At 48.5% G+C, this 21,197-nt stretch overlaps 8 protein-coding genes across 8 annotated transcripts; 4 read left to right on the forward strand and 4 right to left on the reverse strand.

Moving 5' to 3' along the window:
* Positions 1–1,706: 1,706 nt before the first annotated feature.
* On the forward strand, positions 1,707–4,804 carry CDV56_106226 (uncharacterized protein; the record flags this gene model as incomplete). Its single annotated transcript, XM_026759845.1, has 6 exons — positions 1,707–1,922; positions 1,974–2,163; positions 2,214–3,464; positions 3,642–3,712; positions 3,792–3,919; positions 4,471–4,804. 6 exons carry the CDS (start codon positions 1,707–1,709, stop codon positions 4,802–4,804), a joined length of 2,190 nt encoding a protein of 729 aa, XP_026613052.1.
* A 476-nt stretch (positions 4,805–5,280) lies between these two features.
* On the forward strand, positions 5,281–6,254 carry CDV56_106456 (class II aldolase/adducin family protein; the record flags this gene model as incomplete). The annotated part of the gene is made up of 3 exons (XM_026760075.1): positions 5,281–5,491; positions 5,545–5,852; positions 5,898–6,254. The coding sequence occupies 3 exons, from the start codon at positions 5,281–5,283 to the stop codon at positions 6,252–6,254; spliced, it is 876 nt and encodes a 291-aa protein (XP_026613053.1).
* Positions 6,255–6,439: 185 nt separating this feature from the next.
* Positions 6,440–7,381, reverse strand: CDV56_106535 (homocysteine S-methyltransferase family protein; the record flags this gene model as incomplete). The annotated part of the gene is made up of 1 exon (XM_026760154.1): positions 6,440–7,381. One exon carries the CDS (start codon positions 7,379–7,381, stop codon positions 6,440–6,442), a length of 942 nt encoding a protein of 313 aa, XP_026613054.1.
* A 785-nt stretch (positions 7,382–8,166) lies between these two features.
* Positions 8,167–9,165, forward strand: CDV56_106642 (uncharacterized protein; the record flags this gene model as incomplete). The annotated part of the gene is made up of 3 exons (XM_026760261.1): positions 8,167–8,820; positions 8,895–9,048; positions 9,119–9,165. 3 exons carry the CDS (start codon positions 8,167–8,169, stop codon positions 9,163–9,165), a joined length of 855 nt encoding a protein of 284 aa, XP_026613055.1.
* A 1,017-nt stretch (positions 9,166–10,182) lies between these two features.
* Positions 10,183–10,602, reverse strand: CDV56_106744 (uncharacterized protein; the record flags this gene model as incomplete). The annotated part of the gene is made up of 1 exon (XM_026760363.1): positions 10,183–10,602. The coding sequence occupies one exon, from the start codon at positions 10,600–10,602 to the stop codon at positions 10,183–10,185; it is 420 nt and encodes a 139-aa protein (XP_026613056.1).
* A 265-nt stretch (positions 10,603–10,867) lies between these two features.
* Positions 10,868–11,698, reverse strand: CDV56_106787 (ankyrin repeat domain-containing protein; the record flags this gene model as incomplete). Its single annotated transcript, XM_026760406.1, has 1 exon — positions 10,868–11,698. The coding sequence occupies one exon, from the start codon at positions 11,696–11,698 to the stop codon at positions 10,868–10,870; it is 831 nt and encodes a 276-aa protein (XP_026613057.1).
* Positions 11,699–12,640: 942 nt separating this feature from the next.
* CDV56_106882 (glycoside hydrolase family 18 protein) lies at positions 12,641–16,275 on the forward strand (the record flags this gene model as incomplete). Its single annotated transcript, XM_026760501.1, has 12 exons — positions 12,641–12,808; positions 12,946–13,247; positions 13,316–13,496; positions 13,553–13,731; positions 13,791–13,848; positions 13,896–14,131; positions 14,196–14,242; positions 14,309–14,790; positions 14,899–14,956; positions 15,024–15,365; positions 15,441–15,559; positions 15,634–16,275. The coding sequence occupies 12 exons, from the start codon at positions 12,641–12,643 to the stop codon at positions 16,273–16,275; spliced, it is 2,814 nt and encodes a 937-aa protein (XP_026613058.1).
* A 3,215-nt stretch (positions 16,276–19,490) lies between these two features.
* CDV56_107221 (NAD(P)/FAD-dependent oxidoreductase) lies at positions 19,491–20,643 on the reverse strand (the record flags this gene model as incomplete). The annotated part of the gene is made up of 2 exons (XM_026760840.1): positions 19,491–20,293; positions 20,355–20,643. The coding sequence occupies 2 exons, from the start codon at positions 20,641–20,643 to the stop codon at positions 19,491–19,493; spliced, it is 1,092 nt and encodes a 363-aa protein (XP_026613059.1).
* Positions 20,644–21,197: the final 554 nt, after the last annotated feature.

Consider the following 21,197-nt stretch of genomic DNA (forward strand, 5'->3'; position numbering starts at 1 on the left):
ATGGAGTAGAAGTACCAAGCAAGGAAGGAAGGAAGGAAAAGGTGTTGGGATAGGAGATCAGAAATCAACCAGAGATACAACATAGTCAACAAATTCGCGCACAACGCGGCGAAGACCGTCAGAACTGCCCAGCGGCCCACATGTCACCATAGGCAAGAGAACAGCCTCAGGGGCGAAATAAATTGCTCAATAACCAATGAAGCGACGGTAATAAAATCTCAACCCATCAAATGACCTTCGGAGACCCCGTAGCTGAAGGCAGGCAAGAGGGGCGCAGACAGCGCCATACTGGAAAAGGGCAATCGTCGGATAACGCGGCATCCTCCTAGCGGGGCAGTGCATCGAGTGAGGGAGATGAGAAGGGGAAAACGGAAAGAAAAAGTGCGTCGTTGTTCGAGGGAGAGATGTCGGGCTTATATAGATGGAGTGGTTGCGTCGAGGCGGCAGGAGAAACTGGTAAAAGCAGCGAGAGTCAGCGCGATGCCCAAAGCAGTAAACACTATCCCGCAACGGGCAGTCAGACTGCCGCGGGCGGCAGGCGGTGGTGGGCGGCAGAGCGGCGGTTCAATGAGGGCCGTTTCTGGCGCCCCGCTAACCGTGTCATCGTATACTTAGTATAGATATCGAATTTTCATATAGTAGGGATATTGAATACTATATAGTAGGGATATCGAATACCTTAGTATCGATATCGAATACTATATACTAAGGATATGAATACTATAGTATTGATATTGAATACCATATACTAAGGATATCGAATACTATAGTATCGATATCGAATACCATATATTATAGGATATATATATCTTAAACATGCAGCACCTATGGTGGGTTCCCCCCTTTCTTTTTATAGATAGATAGATCAATACATTCTAACTATATGGTATTCGATGTCCTTAGTATATGGTATTCGATATCCTCAGTATATGGTATTCAATATCGATACTATGGTATTCGATATCCCTAGTATATGGTATTCGATATCCCTAGTATATGGTATTCGATATCCTTAGTATATGGTATTCGATATCCCTACTATAACTATGGTATTCGATATCCCTACTATATGAGAATTCGATATCCTTAGTATATGGTGTTCGATATTTCTATAATGTAGTTATAGGGAGAGGGAATATTAACTATCACTCTGTACTCTGTAGTATATATATATAACTAATCTTTAACTACTACTTATTTAACCCCCTAGATATTGAAGCAATACTCTAGACATAGATTAGGATAATAATAATTACCATATATATCATATAAAAATATTAATTTTCTTAAACATGCTGGATAGGCCCTAGGCATGTCATCTAGTAAGGTGGTGCGTGTGGCTATTCTAGCATGGTGTGGTGGGAGGTAACCATGGTAAAAAATTTATTTTGGCCGGTTTGTTGATTCAGTCCGCCGTACTTATCAGCATCCGGGCTGCTTTTTTCTAGCCCAATCTGCATTTCAATGATCCAGTCAGATTTTGGGGCACTGCCGCCTCTTCCTCGCCTGAATTCATAGTTTTATGATTCGCTGTTGCTTGGTGTTCTTGCAGATGGTGGCCGAAGTGGACTAGGCGCTGCACCTCAGCCCCCAAACTGTGCCAATCCCTGTTGGTCAGAAAATGATTCATCGCAGGTCTTCCTCCAGGTCAGAGTCCTCGGAATGTATCTTTAGGGATTATGGATTCATCCTCAGCACATATCGTCATGAGGTATTCTAACACACCCATGGTCCTGGAGAAGCAGAATGTGTCTTCCCCGCCGTCCCCGCCTGTTCCTGCTCGGCGGAACAAGGCTCGTCCCATTGCGCTGGCGTTGATGGGATTGGCCGGTTCTTTGTGGTTGATGTTGCCTGACAGAGCCCATCAGCCAGCAGCAGCGGCAGAGAAGAACGCACCACCGCCGGCATTCAGTTGGGACCAGGTACGACAGAAAGATCTATTTCCATCGGCTTCTGTCTAACTGCATACGCAGATCACACCTTCCAAGTCTCTGGAGTACCATGACTGCTTCGACGGCTTCCAGTGCGCTCGACTCGAGGTGCCCATGAACTATCATCGAGAGGACGGTCAAGGCCGCCAAATGGCTATTGCCATTGCACGCTTACCTGCGAAGGTCCCGGTGACGGACTCTCGATACGGTGGACCAGTTCTCATAAATCCCGGTATTCTCAATTTGCCCACTTCTATCCACATCAAACATTGACGAAGGCAGGGGGCCCAGGTGGTTCTGGAATCGGAGAGGCTCTATTGTCCGGTCGGGACATGCAGATGATTGTTGATGCAGAAACTGATCCTGCATTAACTACAAAAACTGCGAACTCGTCGGATCGATACTTCGATATCATCGGCTTTGATCCACGCGGTGTTAACAACACGACTCCGGGGTTCAGCTGCTTCCCTAATTCATTTTCGCAGAAGAACTGGGAGCTCCAGGCGGAGGCGGATGGCATGCTGGGTAGCTCTGACGATTCCCTCATGCGCAGTTGGCAACGTGCCCTTGCTCTTGGCGCCGCTTGTTCCGAGGCACTTCAATCCACGCCGAATGGAACTGATGAAGCTCTTGGGGATCATCTGAATACGCCGCCAGTCGCGAGGGATATGCTCGAAATTATCGAGCGACAGGGTCAATGGCGGGAGAAGCAAGGTCAGGCCGCTCAAAGGGAGCACGATCGCATGTTCGGGTATGACCATCAGCAGAGGATCGTGACCCGCACCCGGTGGAAGAGAGGACAAGAGAAGCTCCTGTACTGGGGCCGTTCATATGGAACTGTGCTCGGAAGCACCTTTGCGACCATGTTTCCTAATCGGATCGAGCGTGTTTTACTGGACGGCGTGGTTGATGTCGACAAGTACTACACCGGGGAAGGACCTGACTCTATTGTTGATGCCGACGCAATCTTTGACCGTTTTGCATTTTACTGCGACACGGCTGGGCTAGACGGATGCCCCTTCTATACGCACCGAGGCCCTACAGCCATCAAAGCCGCATATCTGGATCTAGAAACGGCACTATACAAGGCATCAATACCAGTAGCACCGTCAGCCACACGGGGACCCGAAGTCGTCACGTGGACCGATTTGAAAATCGTTCTTCGCATCTCCATGTATCAACCTCTATTGGTATTTCCTATCCTAGCGCACTATGCAAAGTCGCTAGCCGAGGGTGATGGATCCGCGATGGCCGACTTCAAACAGCGATTTCGCTCGCCCTCGTGTCCATCGGACCAATGTATGCAAACAGAGCCGTGGTCTCCCGAGTGTCAGGACGCGGAGGCGAACGAATTCTATGCCATGTCGGCAATATTCTGCTCCGATGCCCCATATCTACGTGACATAGACCAACAACGTTTCAAAGAATTATGGGCGTCCCAGAAAGCCCAGAGTTTTACCATGGGGGATTATTGGGCTACTATTGGATTGGGATGCGTTCAACACAAGTCGAGGCCGAAATGGCAGTTGACAGGTATGTTTGTCTCCCAATTCGGTAGGCTCCTCTCTCACTGAAAGTTCTTAGGGCCGTACACGGGCAATACATCTCATCCAATTCTTCTTGTGAGCAATACTCTGGATCCAGTTACTCCGTTGAGAAGGCAGGTCTTCAAATCTTTCTCCCCAATCCTAGCACGATGCTGACTATTAGTCACTTGCAGCGCGCAGAAGATGTCCAAGAGTTTTCCTGGCTCAGTCGTACTCGAACAAGATTCGGAAGGAGTAAGCATTATCCTTCTGACCATTCTATCACTTCACATTGTCGGAGAATGTCATCGATCTGGACTCTAACATCCAGTAGCACACCACCTTAGCCGCGCCATCGGTGTGCGTGAGCAAAGCTATTCGTGCCTATTTCCAGAGCGGCGTGTTGCCCGATCCCGGAACGCTCTGCAGTGCGGACTTGAAGCCCCTCTTGGGGGAGTCAGGGTCAGTTCAGGCAATGAACGCAGGAGATGGAGCCATATATGACGTGTTGATGAACAGGATTGCCCAAGCCGGTCAACTGAGTCAAAGACTGCCGTTCACTTAAAATCGCTTGCATGTCAGGAGAGAATACCGCTTTTTCCGAGATTGTATAACGCTGATGCTAGCAATGGCCTGTTGTTGTCTCCACTTTTATCCGGATTGAATTAAGTGCGGGGTACTTTTGCGCCCTGTTGTCATTGCCTGCTTACATAACCTCTTCTCTTGAACAGCTCTTTGCTGCCTAATAGAAACACACAACATTCCCTCAGTCTTTGGATTCAGAGAATCATCAAACACATCAATTAGAGCTGAGAACAGAAACAAAACTCAGTCAACATGTCTCAAAAATCTTATACAGGCACCTGCCTCTGCAACGCCGTCACCTACCGAATCGACCTCGCCGACTCCACTCCTCCCAAGGTCCTTATTCTCACCCTGCAGTCTCCAACCATTCACCAATCATCCACTGACTTGCAACTCGTCTCATAGGTTATTCTCTGCCATTGCGTTAGCTGCAAACGCTACACCGGCTCCGGCTTCTCCGCCAACATTGCCGTCCCCAAGACAAGCCTCCACTGGACCAAGGGCCAGCCGAAACTCTACGTCGATAAGAACCAGCACGGTGCAGAAGTTCCCCGGATGTTCTGCGGGGATTGCGGGACACCCTTCACGTCTGAGCCAAGTGGTCAGGATAAAGTCATTATTATCAAGTCTGGGACGTTGGATGATCCGCACAGGGATGAATGTGGGGAGTTGGCGATGGAGATCTGGTGTGATCGGAAGGATAAGTGGGTTGAGCAGATGAAGGATGAGAATGTAACGCGACTGGACAGATCTATGGGCTAGCGGACGGTTTTTATCTGTGGTGGTTGTGAGGGTAAATAGATGCATAGACCAGTAGATCCATTGAGATATATATTGTCACCTTGCGGTTTTCACGGTTTGAGCGCCTGGGAAGCGTGCTATCAACCTCATAGATTCGGTGGTACCAACACTGGTCCTCCCCGAAAGGTTGAAGAATCTACAGTTACCTGTAGGATCGAAGCTACTCATAGCCAGAATTGGAAACCGTTAGGCAGTCTTGTAATGATAACCATGGTCCGATGATTCGGTTGATGGGGTCTAAGCCTCGGGTGCTGATCGGCAATGCAGACGAACTTACCCCGCTTGCATCGGCAAATCTCCTCCACATAATCTGGGGTGATGTCACCTGCATACAAACCCTGTTTTCAATTTTCGCCGATAATTGACATTATACAGCATCGCCCTATATCCCAAATAAGTTTAAGGAAGACATATTGTTCGAAAATAGCACTCTCGAAATGGCCCCTCCAACCGCCACAGAAACCGTCTCCTCCAATGTCACGCTCCAATCCCCACAGTCTTCCCAGGCAGCCGGTGCGGAAAAGGCCAAGGTCAAGATGGCTCTGCCAAAGCAACCGGTATTCGAGGACAAGATGGAGGAGCGCGAGTACCTCAAGGGGCGTCTAGCGGCCGCGTTTCGGATTTTTGGGAAGTATGGATACGACGAGGGTATGACCATCATAGTTCCCGGAATGTAGTTCAACTGTTACTGACACTAGCAGGTGTGGCCGGCCATATCACGTTGCGTGATCCTGTCGAACCGGACACCTTCTGGGTCAATCCTTTTGGCGTAGCATTCTCGCTGATCAAGGCGTCTGATCTGATTCGAGTGAATCACGAAGGGCAAGTCATCGATGGAGGCGAGGTTCGCTTGCTCAACGCAGCGGCATACATGATCCATTCCGCAATCCACGCTGCTAGACCCGATGTCATGTGTGCTGCACACAGCCACAGCCTTCACGGCCGAGCCTTTTGCACGCTGGGACGACCACTGGATATTATTACCCAGGATTCGTGCGCATTCTACAATGTACGCTTGCCTTCAGGATCTATGTATATCAGCTGACGGTTGCAGGACCACATCGTCTACAAGCAATTTAATGGCGTTGTTCTCGCAGAGGAAGAAGGCAAGAACATTGCTCAAGCTCTCGGAAATAAGAAAGCTGCTTTGCTGCAGAACCACGGTCTTCTGACTGTTGGTCGAACGGTTGAAGAGACCGTCTTCTGGTTTGTCTCTCTGGAAAAGTGCTGCTATGCGCAGCTTTTGGCGGACGCTGCGGCTGCTGGACGGGGCGGACAGACTATCAAGATTGATGATGCGGATGCTGCATTTACTTACAAGACGGTTGGAACTCCAATGGCAGGGTGGTTCAGCGCGAAGCCCATGTTCGATGTGATCCATCAGGAGACGAACGGGGACTATTTGAAGTAGACGGGATATCTCATTCAAAGGGTAATTTTTTCCGATTCGGGAGAAGGTCTGAGGCTACTCGCAATGGCAGGGGCGGGATTCTCTGTTATGGACATCAGTATTGATCCTGTAAACTATGCACACTCAGTCGCAATGTGCTACATGCAATCCGTATGACAGTAATGAACATACTCCTGACCCAAGACCTATTTGATGCACCGTTTAGCGATAGCTTCCAGATGCTCTTCGTCGGTACCACAACACCCCCCAATGACCTTGACGTTGGGAACCAACGGCAACACGCCCTCGAACCCATCAGTAAATACAGAAATATCCCCTCGATCAAGGGTATCACTATTGTCCAGCTCATCATGACTCTTCAGACTGGCATTCCCCTTGATCAATCCAATCCTCCTCCGCACGTCCTCCGGCAAGTCACGCAACGCCGCACAAATCCGCACCGGATGCGCACAGTTAACACCATAGTACACCACATAACCCCCCGTCTTCCCATCAAGCGTCTGAATAGCGCTCTCCAAGCTCCTCCCACCAAGCAACCGCCCATCAGACTCAATACTAAACGACACAACAACCGGCAACCGCACCTCCCTCGCCAACTCCACCACCGCAATCGCCTCATTCAAATTCGTCACCGTCATAATGGACAGTAAATCGACCCCGGCATCCGCAAGCACGCCCACCTGCTCCCTGTACCCCTCCCGCGCATCCTCCAGCGTGATGGACGCACTCGTATCCTCATACGCGTCTCGCAGGGGTCCCATCGCCCCGCTAATCACGATGGGGATATTGTTCTCCCCGCCCATGGCGTTATTCCTAGCTTCCTTGGCTAGCCGTACCGCAGCGCGATTAAGCTCGAGGAGTTTGTCGGTGGATAGACCCAGGGGTTTTGCCCAGGGTGTGGCGCCGCGCCAGGTGCGGGTGTCCAGGACGATCCCTGTGCCGTTGATGGCAGCGATGGAAATGTATGAGTTGTAGTAATGGGAGATGAGTTTGCGGCCTGAGTCGGTGTCGACTAGAGGCAGGGAGGAGAAGCATGGGAGGTGGATTTTGTCTTTGTAGACGAGGGTTGTTTCCATGCCGCATTCTGTGAGGAAGGGTTTGGGGGAGACGAGTTGTGGAAGAGTCATTTTGAGTTATATTGATAGGATAGGGTTGGTTTGGCAGATAGAGATTAGAGCAGGGATGTGGATGCTTCAATGAAGAGGATGTGGTGTGATTGTGGTTGGAATAGAGTCATTAGTCTCTTGCGGATATTGATATCGATAATCGATGGATCCCCACATAAGTGGGGATAGTCGGCGTTTGCCGAAGTAGAGCCCAAAACCACAACAAGACCTCGTCTGCCAGGGTGCCTAATACAGTCTAAGCATCGGCTGTCATAGGCATCTAGTGCTGTTCCTTCAACTAAGGTATACAACGGGGGGAATTTTCTTCATTCTTATTTTCCTGAGAAGCTGATTTGTCACAAACTGACTGAACCTTGGGTAGGGAACTAAAGGACCTAGGTAGGTACTAGGTAGTGCTCAAACTTACCTTAGGCACTTATCTCATCACTCCTCCCAAGTGCACCCTTTTCCCATTTTTCCATTTTTCCCAAAGGACACTTTGACGTTCTGTTTTCTTCAAAGAGAACCATCGCCCGACTCGGTATCACGATGTCTGATCAACATTCAAAATTCTCACTGAGGAAGCCGCTCAGACAACTAGGACGTCTATCGCTCCGGTTTCGAACCGGACGTAATCGCCAAGATGAACGCATGAAGGACCCTGAGGGGCCTTTGTCTCCTCAATTCTTCCTCCAGAGGCCGCCTGAGCGAGAAAATGTGCAGATGTTACTTAAAGAGTGGGAATTCAAGGAACGCCGTAATAAGCTGATCGAACACCTTGACAGCATTTATGCGAAGGCTTATGAATGGGGCAAACCCTTCTTTATCAAACAACTTATGACAAGTTGAAGATTCGCTGTGAATCTTTGGACCTCAATGACGACGGGGAGTATGACAATGGAATCGCCATTCCGACCTTTTTTGACCCATTTCCTCTTGAGAACCTCAAAAAGCATCAGATTATCACGCCAGATAACACAGCCAGAAGGGACTATGAGTCCCATGAAAATATATTCGATCGTCCTGAGGAGGGATTCGAGGGGTTCAAGTCGCAGGCGGTGTCCTACCGTCTTATGCGGCACTTTGACTGGTTTCGCAGGAACGGGATCGCTGATGGCTCAGGAAGATTGATTGACATCACAGTATGGAAAAATGAGTACGTGCCTCGCTTTGTCTCGGGTATCAGGAATGTTCTGCTGATGTGTCTCATTTCTCGCAGCGCATACTCTAAGTTTATACAGGAATTCTTCGAGCCCGGCGTCTGCTTTCAGCGCGGTCACTCGCCCTCGCCCTCGGGTTGGTGGACGGCAAAATCCACCTCTCTTCCTCATCTTATGTGTATTCTTGAATTCAAATTCAAAGGTACTGAGGAACTCCTCAGGGGTGAAATCCTTATGATCCTTGCCACAACGATCACTCGTCTTGAACTAGAGGGTTATCAGGGTGAGGTAGTCATACCGGTAAGTGCAATTTGATTCAGCGCAATTCTGTTCGAAGAGCATCAGTCGCTGATTTGTGCTTTCTTTTGTCCCAGGTTCTCATGTTTTCAGTCATGTCCGACTTCAAAGCAAGGATAATACAAGCATATTTTGATGGGGACAAACTGGTGATTCGCAAGTCAAGGCTGTACGACTTCTCTACACGTGAGACCTTGAGCTCCTCAACAGCTCTCTTCATGCAGTGGATCAGTAGGTGACACTCGTGGCTTTGCTTTGCAGGACTTTGTGCCATTTGGGGAGGATGATAATACCAAATCAGGTATCAAGGAGGAGGCTGAAACAGAAAATACTACTGATGCTCCTTGAACCTCTTCTTTCTGATTGTTCGAGGATTTGCTCACTGTACGTTTTTGGGTAAAGAAAGGGTGTCCGACATGGCTTCTGATCTTATGGCTTTTCAATGATTGTGTGGGTTCTCATCTGTCTTTACAAAATGGCTATCTACGATTGATTCTTATGCAACAGGCCTATGCATCTGTAACTTTCTAAAATATCTTCTTACTACATATAATGCTCAGGAATCCAGTACGCTCCACCTACGTTAAATAGATGAACAGCGATACAAATCTACAATAAGTAATGAAAACCGAAGCTAGAAGATGAGCCGCGTCCGTGCTGGGAATAAGCCATGAACGGCCAACAATGTCAAAGCTCTGGCTATTGTACCACACAAGAAGTTCTCTTCAATACTACAGGTAAAAAGGTATAATATATCAGTGTGCTGTGAGAGACCTGTCGCGAATATGATTACTAGGCTAAAATTAGTATTTAGACGGTCGTTCTTTGCTAGTAGTAAGAGTCGGGCATGTATGCCTCGTTTCCATAGTTTAAGAGAATAGTATCCTTGCTTTGATGTTGTATGACTGGGAACTTGAGCACCTAGAAATTGAAAGGAAAGCGGCTCAGCAACTGGCGCTGTTGGAGGTAGGAGCAGATTGAAGAAAACTGTACTAACAGGAATGGCTACACCATGCCGATAATCCTCCAGCTCGAGACGTGGGATCATTGTAGCCTGGATCGCAAGGATTGCCCCTCTTCAAAGTTCGCAGTTGCCAGAACTACGGAGCTATGGATGTTTCAGATGGATATTGCTGGACTATATGCCTGCTTAGCCATTCAACGAGCTGCTTGCATTTTCGCTCCTTATCAGTGACGACAGCTTCAACCCAGCGCATCAACGGTTGGGAATCCTGCCCAGCTAAGATACAGCTTCTGCTATATACAACAGTGATCGCTATATTGACATCACTGAAGATGTTGGCCTCCTCATCCGCTTGATGTCTGCCATCTCCATCCTCATTCCCGATCACATACGTCTATCCACTATCCCCTCGGCTCCGTGGCCGAAGCCCCATCCCCCTGTTGCCAGATAACCTTGCTCGAGTCTCCCTCCACCGTAGGATCAACCTGAATGATCTCCGTGACATCCGCATTCCTCGTCAGTGCCGGATACTCCCAGCCACCCCAGGCCAAAGTCGTCGGCATACTGGTCCCGTCATTCTCCTGCTTCGTAAAGAAATAGACCGTGCCCGACGAAGCCGTCGCAAAGGCCTGAGAGAGCCGTTTCTGGAACTGATCCATCTTGGAATAAGACACCTGCGCCAAAGCAGACGCTTGAGCGAGGTACCAGTCATTGTCGACGATGTTGTCGAAAGCCACCGCCCCGCGTCCGTCGGGGACATTGGAGCAATACCATTGCTTGGCGAGTGGGATTGCGTTGCCGCTCTCGGATTGCGGCGGCATGGCTGGTGGAGGTCCATGCCAGTAGGAGGGAGAGGAGGAGTAAGAGAAAAGATAGAGGTGATTTCATGACAGGCTGGTGTCAACAGGAATATAGTGAGTAAATAGAACGTAGGCCGGGGGAGTCTTTGAAGAACACTTGGAAGAGCAAAAAAAAGCAGCCATCACACGAATATAAAAATAAGAACAGCTGGGTGCAGGGGAATACACTAAAAATCATATACAGACTAGGATACTAGCAGTCAATACCCCCACTCAGTAGTAGTTGTTAATTTTCCTTTCCACCTAGACACATGTCCAAAATTTCCTCATCCGTAGCCTCCACAGCCCAATCAATCGCAGTCTTCCCCTCTGAGTCCTCCGCCAGAGGATCCGCATGAAATCTCTGCATCAACACTCTCACCATAGCCCGGTCCCTCCGTCGAATAGCCAGATGAAGCACAGGCCCCGGAGTGAGTCCCCTCTCCCGGACTGCCGGCTGAACAGCATTAATATCGGCCGCTTTCCTCTTCTCCACCAAGAGGGCGAGCATATCAACACGATGATTGCGCACGGCAGCAAAAAGCGCATCGGTGCCTTCCACGACTGCTCCGTGATCCAATAGCAGCCCCATCATCGCACACGATGCGCTCCCCGCCGCTGCCACTACTGCGGGCTGATAGTTGACCTGGCAATCCGCAGAGTCCACACCGTCGGCTAGAAGAAACGAGGCCAGCCGGAGATTGTTTCCCAGAATGGCCCATGCTAGCGGGGGACCCATGTGGCCTAGGTGCACAGTTCGAAGCGACGGATCGTGCCGGCAGAGCAGCTCAAACGCTGGCACTCGTTCGGGGCTGAGCGTCTCAAGGATAACTGCTCGGTCCAGCATTGCTAGTGGGCTCTTCTGACCGCTTGTTTGTTTTTTTTCGTCACGTGGAAACAGTCGAGGAAGGAGATATTGGAGCACGCCTAGCTGCATGGTCTGGATTGCGGTTTGGAGGAGGATGGCTGTGGGGGGTAGTTGGTGCTGCTGTAGGGCGGTTTCAATGGCAGGGATTAATTGACTGAGATTTCCCTCCGTGATGAAGGATATGATTTTGTCCTGCATATTATTGTCCATGATGCAGACAAACTGCGGATTTCGGGTGGCTGTTTGAATATTGTCCTGGCGAAGAAAGCTGTATGGGAAGGGACCTCGGGAGGTGCTGAGGCTAGAAGAAAAGAGAGGCGTTCAGGACTTCAGGCAAATCATGCGGTATTTTCAGGATTAGTCGATGAACTACTTTTGACCCACATTGGGCCGTGATGTGTGTCCTTCCTGAATGGGTTTGTATAAAATCTGTACTCCAGATTGGCATCCAAAATGGCCCTTTTTAACTTCAGATATCTCAACCATTTTTGTATAATTACAGTTCGTACTGGGATGTAAATTATTTATAGCCATTCCAGTATGAATTCCAAGTATCTCATAAAAATAAAAATATGCGGGTGTTGAATATATACAGCAGGATTCACATATGTTAGCACAAGGAATCCGGAAATTTCGGATGGGCCAGGGCCCAGGAGGGCAAGTCTTTCTTAGGGGTGGAACCTGCCCACAATACAGTGCTGCTGTACGTGATATTATGACTGAAAACTGTCTCTTGGATCCATGCTATCAATCAAAGCAAGAAGCATTATTATGAGGTTTGAAGCATAGGCTTTGGAAGGCCGTACCTCACTCCAAAAGCATTGAGCCTCCCTCTGCTGATAGCCCATGCACAGAGGGTTGCTGCTCCTCAGTATCAAATGTCTGTGGTTACGGGCCTTCATACTGTGGCGATTCGTGTATAGCAGCTGCCAGCACGAACGGACCATGTGCCCAGCTCTCCGAATGTGATCCAGGGGTTTATCCCGGGTATGGAACGGTATGGGGTATGTCTATATATCTAGGGTGGTAGGTAAAGGAAGGGCTGCTTACAGCGAACTATAGGATCCGAATATGCCTCGACTGAGACGTGTCCCCTGAATGTCTGCTGCAGTGAATATGGTTTCTGTATGGATTACCCCACCTGTTGAATCAATGAATGCACCGTGGATTGTGTCTGCTGACTTCTCCCAGGTGGAACGAGCAGTGACTTCTGTGGAAGCACAACCTGGGAAGAGCCCTCGTGCTCTGGAGGGTCTTCTTCGACTGGCCGTGCCATTGGATATTACGAAGGATGGAACCTTTATACTTTTTCCTGTCTGCGTATGTCTTTCCAAATCGCGGTCAAGTCACTGTATCCCACATCATACTGACAGCGTCTGCAGAGATGACCCCAGAACAGGTCGGAACGCACATCACATGTTCAAGAATAAATTATCCTACTAACCTCGCATCCATAGATCCCCGTTGGAGCTTACACGCATTTGAACTTTGCTTTTCTCTATATCGACCCTGACACATTCGAAGTCACGCCGATGGACTCCGCTCAGGTCGATCTGTATAGCCGCTTCACGGCTCTGAAAGACTCCTCACCAGGCTTGGAAACATGGATCTCAGTAGGAGGATGGGCAATGAATGACCCAGGCTCTACCCAAACAACCTTTTCGGAACTGGCGGCGTCCAGCAGTGCTCAAACAGCGTTCATCAATTCGTTGAAATCATTCATGGTAGAGTACGGTTTTGACGGCATGGATATTGACTGGTACGTATTGTATTTGTATCTCATGGCAATGCTATCCCTCTCAAATGCTAAGCACTACGGCGTCATAGGGAATACCCCGGTGCCTCCGACCGTGGCGGAAACTCAGCAGACTACGACAACTTTGTGACGCTTCTCCAGAATATCCGCAGTGGACTGGGAGATGATTACGGCTTATCCATTACCCTGCCTACTAGCTACTGGTACATGCAGCACTTTGATATCGTCAATATTGCCAAGACGATCGATTGGGTAGACATAGACATAAAACTGTTTCCTAATACAATATATGGCTAACGTTACTGCAGTTCAATATGATGACCTATGATATCTATGGAACATGGGATGCCACAGTCGATGATATCGGAGCTTATGTGTACGCCCATACGAATCTTACCATGATCCGGAAGGGCCTGGACCTGCTGTGGCATAATGATATTGACCCTAACATGGTCAATATTGGCTACGGGTTTTATGGGTGCAGTGCGTGTTTCCCCATCCCAAAGCAATCCTTGATAGTATTATGAGACTGAACCTTACACCCAGGTTACACACTCAGCGACCCAGCATGCTCAGATACAGGCTGTCCTTTCAGTTGGGGGGGGTATGTCAATTAATACAGACTGCTGGTGCCCCCTATATTATAACTAGCTAACTCTTGTCTATGATGAAGGAAATTCTGGCCCCTGCACAAATACCGAAGGAATCCTCTCTTACTCCGAGATCAAGGAGATTATCGCAGATTCCAGTCGCAGCGCCACAGTGACTCTTGACTCCGAAACAGCTGTTATGATTGCCGTCTTCGATGACAATCAGTGGGTCGGTTATGACGATGAGGAGACTCTTCTCATGAAGCAGGAATTTGCCGATTCGGTGTGTATTGGCGGGTAGGGCTTTTCTACCTATCCTGGACACAAGACAATTGGACTGACTCGCCGGCCTCGCCATAAGGTTTCTCACCTGGGCTATTGATCAGGATAACACAGGAGCCTTGTCTGGTAAGATGTGATCTAATCTCCGGTCACCTGGAAGCAAACCCGAGGTAGAAGCTAAACTACTTACAGGCGGGGTATCAAACGTCTCCGATCTATACCCACAAACGAACGGCACCAGTATAGGCGGCGAGATCTACATCGGACCCAGTCTCTGGACCAACGATACCCAGGAAGTTGCATGTGTCCCTCCTTGCACCTTTATCCTGCCTCCTTATCCACTCTCAACCACATCAGTTGTCACCTGGCCCGCGTTCACCACTTCAGTGCTGGTGAGTCAAGAGGATGGGACGATCATCAGCAAGGAAACAGTGATCTCTATCGATCCGTTCACTATAACCGAGGTGCCCTTCTGGGCAGTCACTGCGGTTGAAACAAACACTGTCCCTGCCACTATTGAACCGGAACAGAGCGTCATGCCGCCACGAATGACGTTTGTCCTGCCTGGCACCGAGAATCTATTCCCAGTTACGCAGGCCGCATCCACCACCGCGGCTACGCCTACGTCTACAATCGCAGGCTCAACCTCTGTTTCCATTTCTACACCGGCTGCTGTGCAAACAGGCATTACATCGGACTGTACAGAATTCTACCAAGCAGCCAGCGGTGATAGTTGTTGGTCTATTTCCCAAGAGTATGATATCTCGCTGGACGACTTTTAGGATTGGAATCCGGCTGTGGGCGATGACTGTAGCGGGTTATGGCTTGATGAATATTACTGTAAGTCAGCTAAGGATACCTACCGAACTCATCAGATCTGATCAGCAGAGCTAAGTATCCCTCCCAGGCGTTGCAATTTCATCATCTGGTACAACCTCGAACTCAATCTCCCTGGGCGTGACCCCAGCCTTCTACTCTACCTCGCACAGCGTCATCATTCAGCCGCAACCCACAGTGTCTGTGATTCTCCCCCCTAGTCTCGTGCCCCCTGTGAGCTACTCCACCGGCACTCCGCCCAGCAGCGGGGGTTGCGGCTCAGACAGTAGCAGTTCTGGCTGCGGAAGTTTGGATTGTATTTTGTTCGGATGCAATGGCGAATGCGGCATCTTCGCTTGTGATGGCGGTTGCGGGATTGGATTCTGCGGGGGTGGTTGTGGATTGGAAGGGTGTGGTCCGGGATGTAGTGAAGGTAAGCTATTCCGCCCTTGAATCCATGTATTCTCTTCTACATGGTAGTGCTACGGACTAACAGATGGGTAAAAAGGCTCCTGTGACCATGAAGGTGGAGGCGGAGGAACAGGGAGTGAAAGTGACCCTGACGAGGATGATGATGACGATGACTCCTGCACCTCCAGCCAAACCGCGGATATCTGCACGGTGTACGTGAGCAGTTCATCAGTTACCACTGAGTCTTCTTGGACTACGACCACTACTGTAAAGTACTGCTAACCTAGCAGAAGCAAGTGAAGACTCCCGGCTTGCTGGTACTTACACAGACGCTCTGCTACACCACCGCCGGATGCTCGGTTGAAGCATCGACCACAACCACCACTCTTTCCACTACAGCTGCAGCATGTGCTCTTCCCACCATAGCATCCAACTTCCCCTTTGCGTTTGGCACGGACGGTCCCATTCTCACCTCCATTACGAGGTCTCTTTCCGAGTCCATCATCATGACTACTGATGCGCCTACGTCAAGCACCGAAACTAAGACTGACGATAGCGGCTCATCCAGCACCAAGGGCGACGATAGCGGCTCGTCCGCCACCAGCACGAGCACCTCCACATCCACCTCCAACCCCTCACTACCCAGCAACTACTACGAACTGAATCTGTACTCCGATGATTCCTGCGGTGATTTCGTTATCAGCGCTGAAGGCAGTTCCGACAACGAGTACTCACTGGGCTGCCAGCCCTGTGATGAGGAGGGGGTATACAACGGCGTAATTCCCGTGTTCGACGACTCCCTCTTTTCCATCACCGTGTACAAAGGAAGCAACTGTGACTCGGACGATTCGGTTGAATTGAAGACGTCCGGGACGTGTTACGATGTTAGTTTTGCAGACAGTGAGGGGTCTTTCAAGATTGAACTAGCGTGAGCCTAGGTATCTGGGAGGCTTGAACCTGGACACATGGGACGGACGATGTATAAGAGAGTACGCATATAGCATGGCTAACCAAAATAAATACCTTCATACCTTCATTGGAAAACCAAAGCAACAAGAAAACCTGGGTATTTTCGTCAATAGACCTGTTTTCCTATCAAACACCCCTACTAACAGAGATAGATAGCAGCCTTTGCTCCAAATAGTTAATAATAGTTTAAGTTAGGGTGATCACCTTGCATTTGGTCCTCTCTCTAACTTATATTATGAAGTCTGTGAATAACTAACATAGCATTCTTACACCATCTGTAGCTAGGGCAAGAAGATCATGAGGTAGCAATCTGCGCGATGAGATGGGGCTTGAAACTTCTGCACTTTGGGAAAAGAGAAAGGCAACTTCTATTAGATGAAGGGTGATTATTAGTGCTCAGCACGGTAGATTAGTAACAGCTAGAGAGCTGAACACTTTGCAGGGTGAGATTACCTAAAGAAAGGACGATATTTCTTTCCATCCTAGCGCTGAGTGATTGGAACTCACCCAGATCACTACCCTCATATTTATGCTTGTGCGATCTGCATATTTACCTCTGCTAGTACACATACCCTTATATCCTGTATATGAAGCTACCTTGCCGGGAAATATAAGTATTATATCTAACTATATAAAAATGGTTATAGCTAGAAAAAATGGGCGGAGGAGTTTGCCCAGTTCGCCCCGAGCTTTTACCCGGTATGGTGGAACCCCAGTGCCAGACGATATGCTCCTCCTATGCCGTAATATAAGACAAGGAATTACAGCTTCGAAATCAGGCTCTTAAGACTCTCCCCGCCCTTAATAATCTCATCTTCTCAGATGATTATATTGATGTAGGTGATACATATTACACTCGGCCTAGACCTCGCAATGACCTTCTTGAGGGTCCAAGGTTTGGGTCCTTAAGCCCATGCGTGAGAGATCGGCTTGATCGGCAGACCTGAATAAGTTTTATCTGGTTTTGACTTTTGATATTTACCAAATTTTGATATTTAGAGAATTCTTTGAAAGAATTATCTACAGGAATTCTTACTTAAAAAGATTTATATAGCCAAGAAGATAATCCGAAGATTATCTGCAGGATCCTCTCTGAAAATAGGAATCTAAAATAGATCTGATCTGTAGATAGAAGACTTGGGGCTCTTCAGTCTTCACTCAAAAATAAGGGTTGAGGGTCAGTGGGTCGCCCACAGGCCAGGTCAAGGTCTATGCATGGCTCCGGGACTCCGGGAGGCTCGGCAAGCCTTTACCCCCGGGATTACGGGGAAAGCGGCCCCAGGCTACTACATACATGATACAGTGGGTGTGACAATTCTGATTCAAGCATTTTCCACATCGCCAGTATCTGATTGCAGACAAACCCACTGCAGTCTGGAACTTAGTATCTGCAAAATTTGAGCATCTATTACATATTCTTATATCATACACCAGAACAGAGTGGTTTACGACGCCCGACAAGCCAGAACCATTTGGAGATCAGAAGCTTAGTTGATTTATAAAAGCCTGACCTCACACCGTGGTAATCCCTCCTCAATATGATATGTATTCAAACAGGAATAGAAGCACCAAGTAGCTCTGGTTACAGCAAGATTTAACTATAATCACTGTATTCCAGCAGTTATAGCAGCATATAAAAAGCCACTATACTCAAAGAATGGCCCTACCTTACCCTATTATTCCTGTTTATTATCCTGTGTATCATATTTTATGGTACCTTTCACTATAATCAAAGCCAAAACAATGCATCTTATATATGTCACGGCCATCCTGGAGTTCTTTCTTATAGTTGTGTCTGCTGGTGGAGCCTCCAATCCTACTAATGTGTGCGACTTTTACAAAGACTGCCTGGCAAACAATTCAGTTAGTAATCATTGCAAAATGGTCAGCAAGATGGTAAATGGTGAGTGTCTCTCCCTCTTATTTCAAAGCGGACCGGGGCGTATGTGGCTTACTCCAACGAGGGGTGCAGATGGGAAAAGCTGTCAAATTGAGAATACAGCCATTGAAAAGCCAGGCCCATCATGCAAATGGTTGAAATATCAGTTTGGGAATGAGAAACTTAATCCTGGAATGGGGGCTACTGGATCACCGCATCCTAACACGGGATATGACTCTCGAAGAAGAGACAAGATCGACTATCGCTATCCGATGGACACCTGGCTTACAGCTGCTAAAGCAGGCATGCTAGATGTTGCCATTAATGGAACCAGGGTTGATGAGCATGACGGAAGAAACTTTTTTATTCCAGCTGGTAAGAGCGCCTAGTTGAACTTTTTACAAATGGCGGCCGATGCAATTAACGACTTTCTAGGTACATTGGCAAGCAATGTCCGTGTCGTCAATAAGGGGGCAGCTAGAGCCCAATATGCATTCTACGGAGCTTGTGGGAATTACACACCTTGTGTGGGAAGGCAATTGCAGGATTGGAAAAACCAAAACACCCACGGTGGTTGGAAGCTTGGAGTGACTGCAGAAATCCCCGTTGCATATTAGACTCAAGATCGTGACATCCTGCTCACTATTGCCGATAATTGGAGCCCTGCTGAAGTATTTGAAGTCTTTGCTGATTATCAGCTAATTGGGAAGACCCACGGACCTTTGACTTTGCCAGAAGCCGAAATGTCTAGTAAGGAACACTTGCTTGGTCTGAAAAAGCTGGCAGTCGGAATTGATGCTGCATCACCTTTTGTGAGCATCTCTCATGGAGGATTCTGGGGAACTTTCAGGATTCCATCAGGTAGGTAGTTCTAATAATCGCCTGTTAACACCTAAAGAGAGTTAAAAATATTGACATCCATAGGCACCAACGTTGTCACTGTGAGATTAGTTGACGCAATTGGGTTGGATTGGGGTTGGTGGTACGCGTATTTTGCATATCGTCTTGATGAACCATGCTCAAGTTAAATGGGAAGATTTGTTACCCCAACAAGGCTGTTCTATATACATACTGTGTGTTTAGTGATGACTATCAGAGTATATTGTAGTTGAATGTGCCTAGTTATTTGTCTAGTAATTATTAATCTACATCAAAGCAAAGAACGCCTAATTCTTGAGCAACGAAATCTTGGGTCCTTGGATCTTCCATGGCAGAGTCAAACTGCTCTTAAGGAGACAGCGGGTTCAATTACGAATAGATGAATCAGCAACATGAAGCTAGGGTCAGCAGGCGGTGCCATTAACTTGCCCCAATAAACGAACGCGCCTTGGAGACAAAAAAGTCCTTCCCCTTGATCGACTTGACCATGAAGCTCCAAGCCGTTATACCAAACAGCTGCCCCGTTCCACCCGACGCCCCGACGGTGACGATCATCATAACGCTATCTCCTTGATCATACATCCGTCTCTTGTATTTTGAGCTCTGACCAAGGATGTCATGCTTGATGTTTGCAGCAACAACCGCAGCCTGCTCAGTAGCCTTGAAGGAGAGGCGCATCGAATTGTTGGTTATATCGCCCGCCGCATAGACGGGTAAGAATGCATTATCTCCGCCCTGTACGCGAAGCTCACGGTCCACTTTCACCCAGCCGTCAGTGTCCAGCCACTGCTGAGGGATGAAGCTGTTGTTGGGCAGGACGCCCGTGGTGGGAATGTACAGATCAGCGGTGAGCTGGTCTCCGTTACTGAGAGATACATTCCACGTCCCGTTGGTGGACAGAACCGCATCGGTGACTTTGCGCGACGAGATGATCTTCACCTTCTTCTGCGTGAGCAGGCTTTCCGCAGCTTTACTGGCCGACTTCTTAAGCATCGGTAGGACGCGGTCCGAGGCAGAGACGAGAGTAATTTTCACTGATTTTCCTTGTTCTTGCGCGGCTTCGGCGAGTTCGCCGGCGAGTTCGACGCCGATGGGACCGGCACCGCCAATGACAATGTGCGAGGCTGATGAGATAGCCTGCTGCGCATTCTTGATGAGTGTCGCCATGTCATCGAGGTTGGATTGCTTGAAGGGAATCGGGATGTCGTTGCGGGTCGTTGAAGCTGTGGTACTCCCCGAGGCAATGACCAGGTAGTCGAATGGGATGGTCGTTTGACTGTCGACCACGACAACAAGTGTCGGGATTGATAGCCGTTACGCGTCCTTGAACGAATTCGAATGATTCCAAGGGATATTGTCTAAATGCCGAATCAATTGGGATCAAGTATTGTTCTGGCCGAAAGGCTGTGGGTTTGGCCATGATCCGGGGGCCGGCAATGGGGTAGTAGAACGTTGGAGAGGGATTGATCAAAATAACCTTGACCGTTTTGACATCTTTGAGGAGAGAATGGGCAATTGGAGCCCCGGCAAAGGAGGCACCAATGATCACGACGGTTGTTTTGGTTTGGGTCATAGCGGTCAAGTCTTGTCTTTGATATTCTCGATGGTTCGCTGCTTGCAGGTCGGAGATCCAACCGAGTATTTATCCCCATATCTCATGGAGAACGCTGCAGGGTGTTGCGTACGTTGGTCACACAGGATGTTCGTCAGGGAGTTTGCCGGACCCCATTGTCCAATTACCAATCCTTAGAAATCGAATATGATTGTCTTATCATTCAGGGCTGTCCTAACCTTATTCCGCAAGGACCAAATCTTAATTTCAATTTATTCAGGGGTTCACCTGGGTGCTGACACGATGATTTGAAATTAATTCACACAGTCAGTTTTTCAGCTTTTGAAACTGGAAGATAATATATCTTATTGTGCCAGAAGAGCAGAAGAAGTTTTCAGTCACTCTAGTAAGTATTCATTTAACGTAATCCACAAGCGAGCGGGCCACCCAAGCGAGCGGGCCACCTCCCACATCTTTTCGGTCGCGGATGAAACATGAAGGCAATTTACAACTCATGTATCTATGCTCATAGCAAAAAAATTAATTCCTTTTACGACTGGGACACTGTGTCCTTC

This window comes from Aspergillus thermomutatus (genome assembly GCF_002237265.1).
Source record: "Aspergillus thermomutatus strain HMR AF 39 chromosome Unknown NODE_143, whole genome shotgun sequence".
Lineage (NCBI taxonomy): Eukaryota > Fungi > Ascomycota > Eurotiomycetes > Eurotiales > Aspergillaceae > Aspergillus > Aspergillus thermomutatus.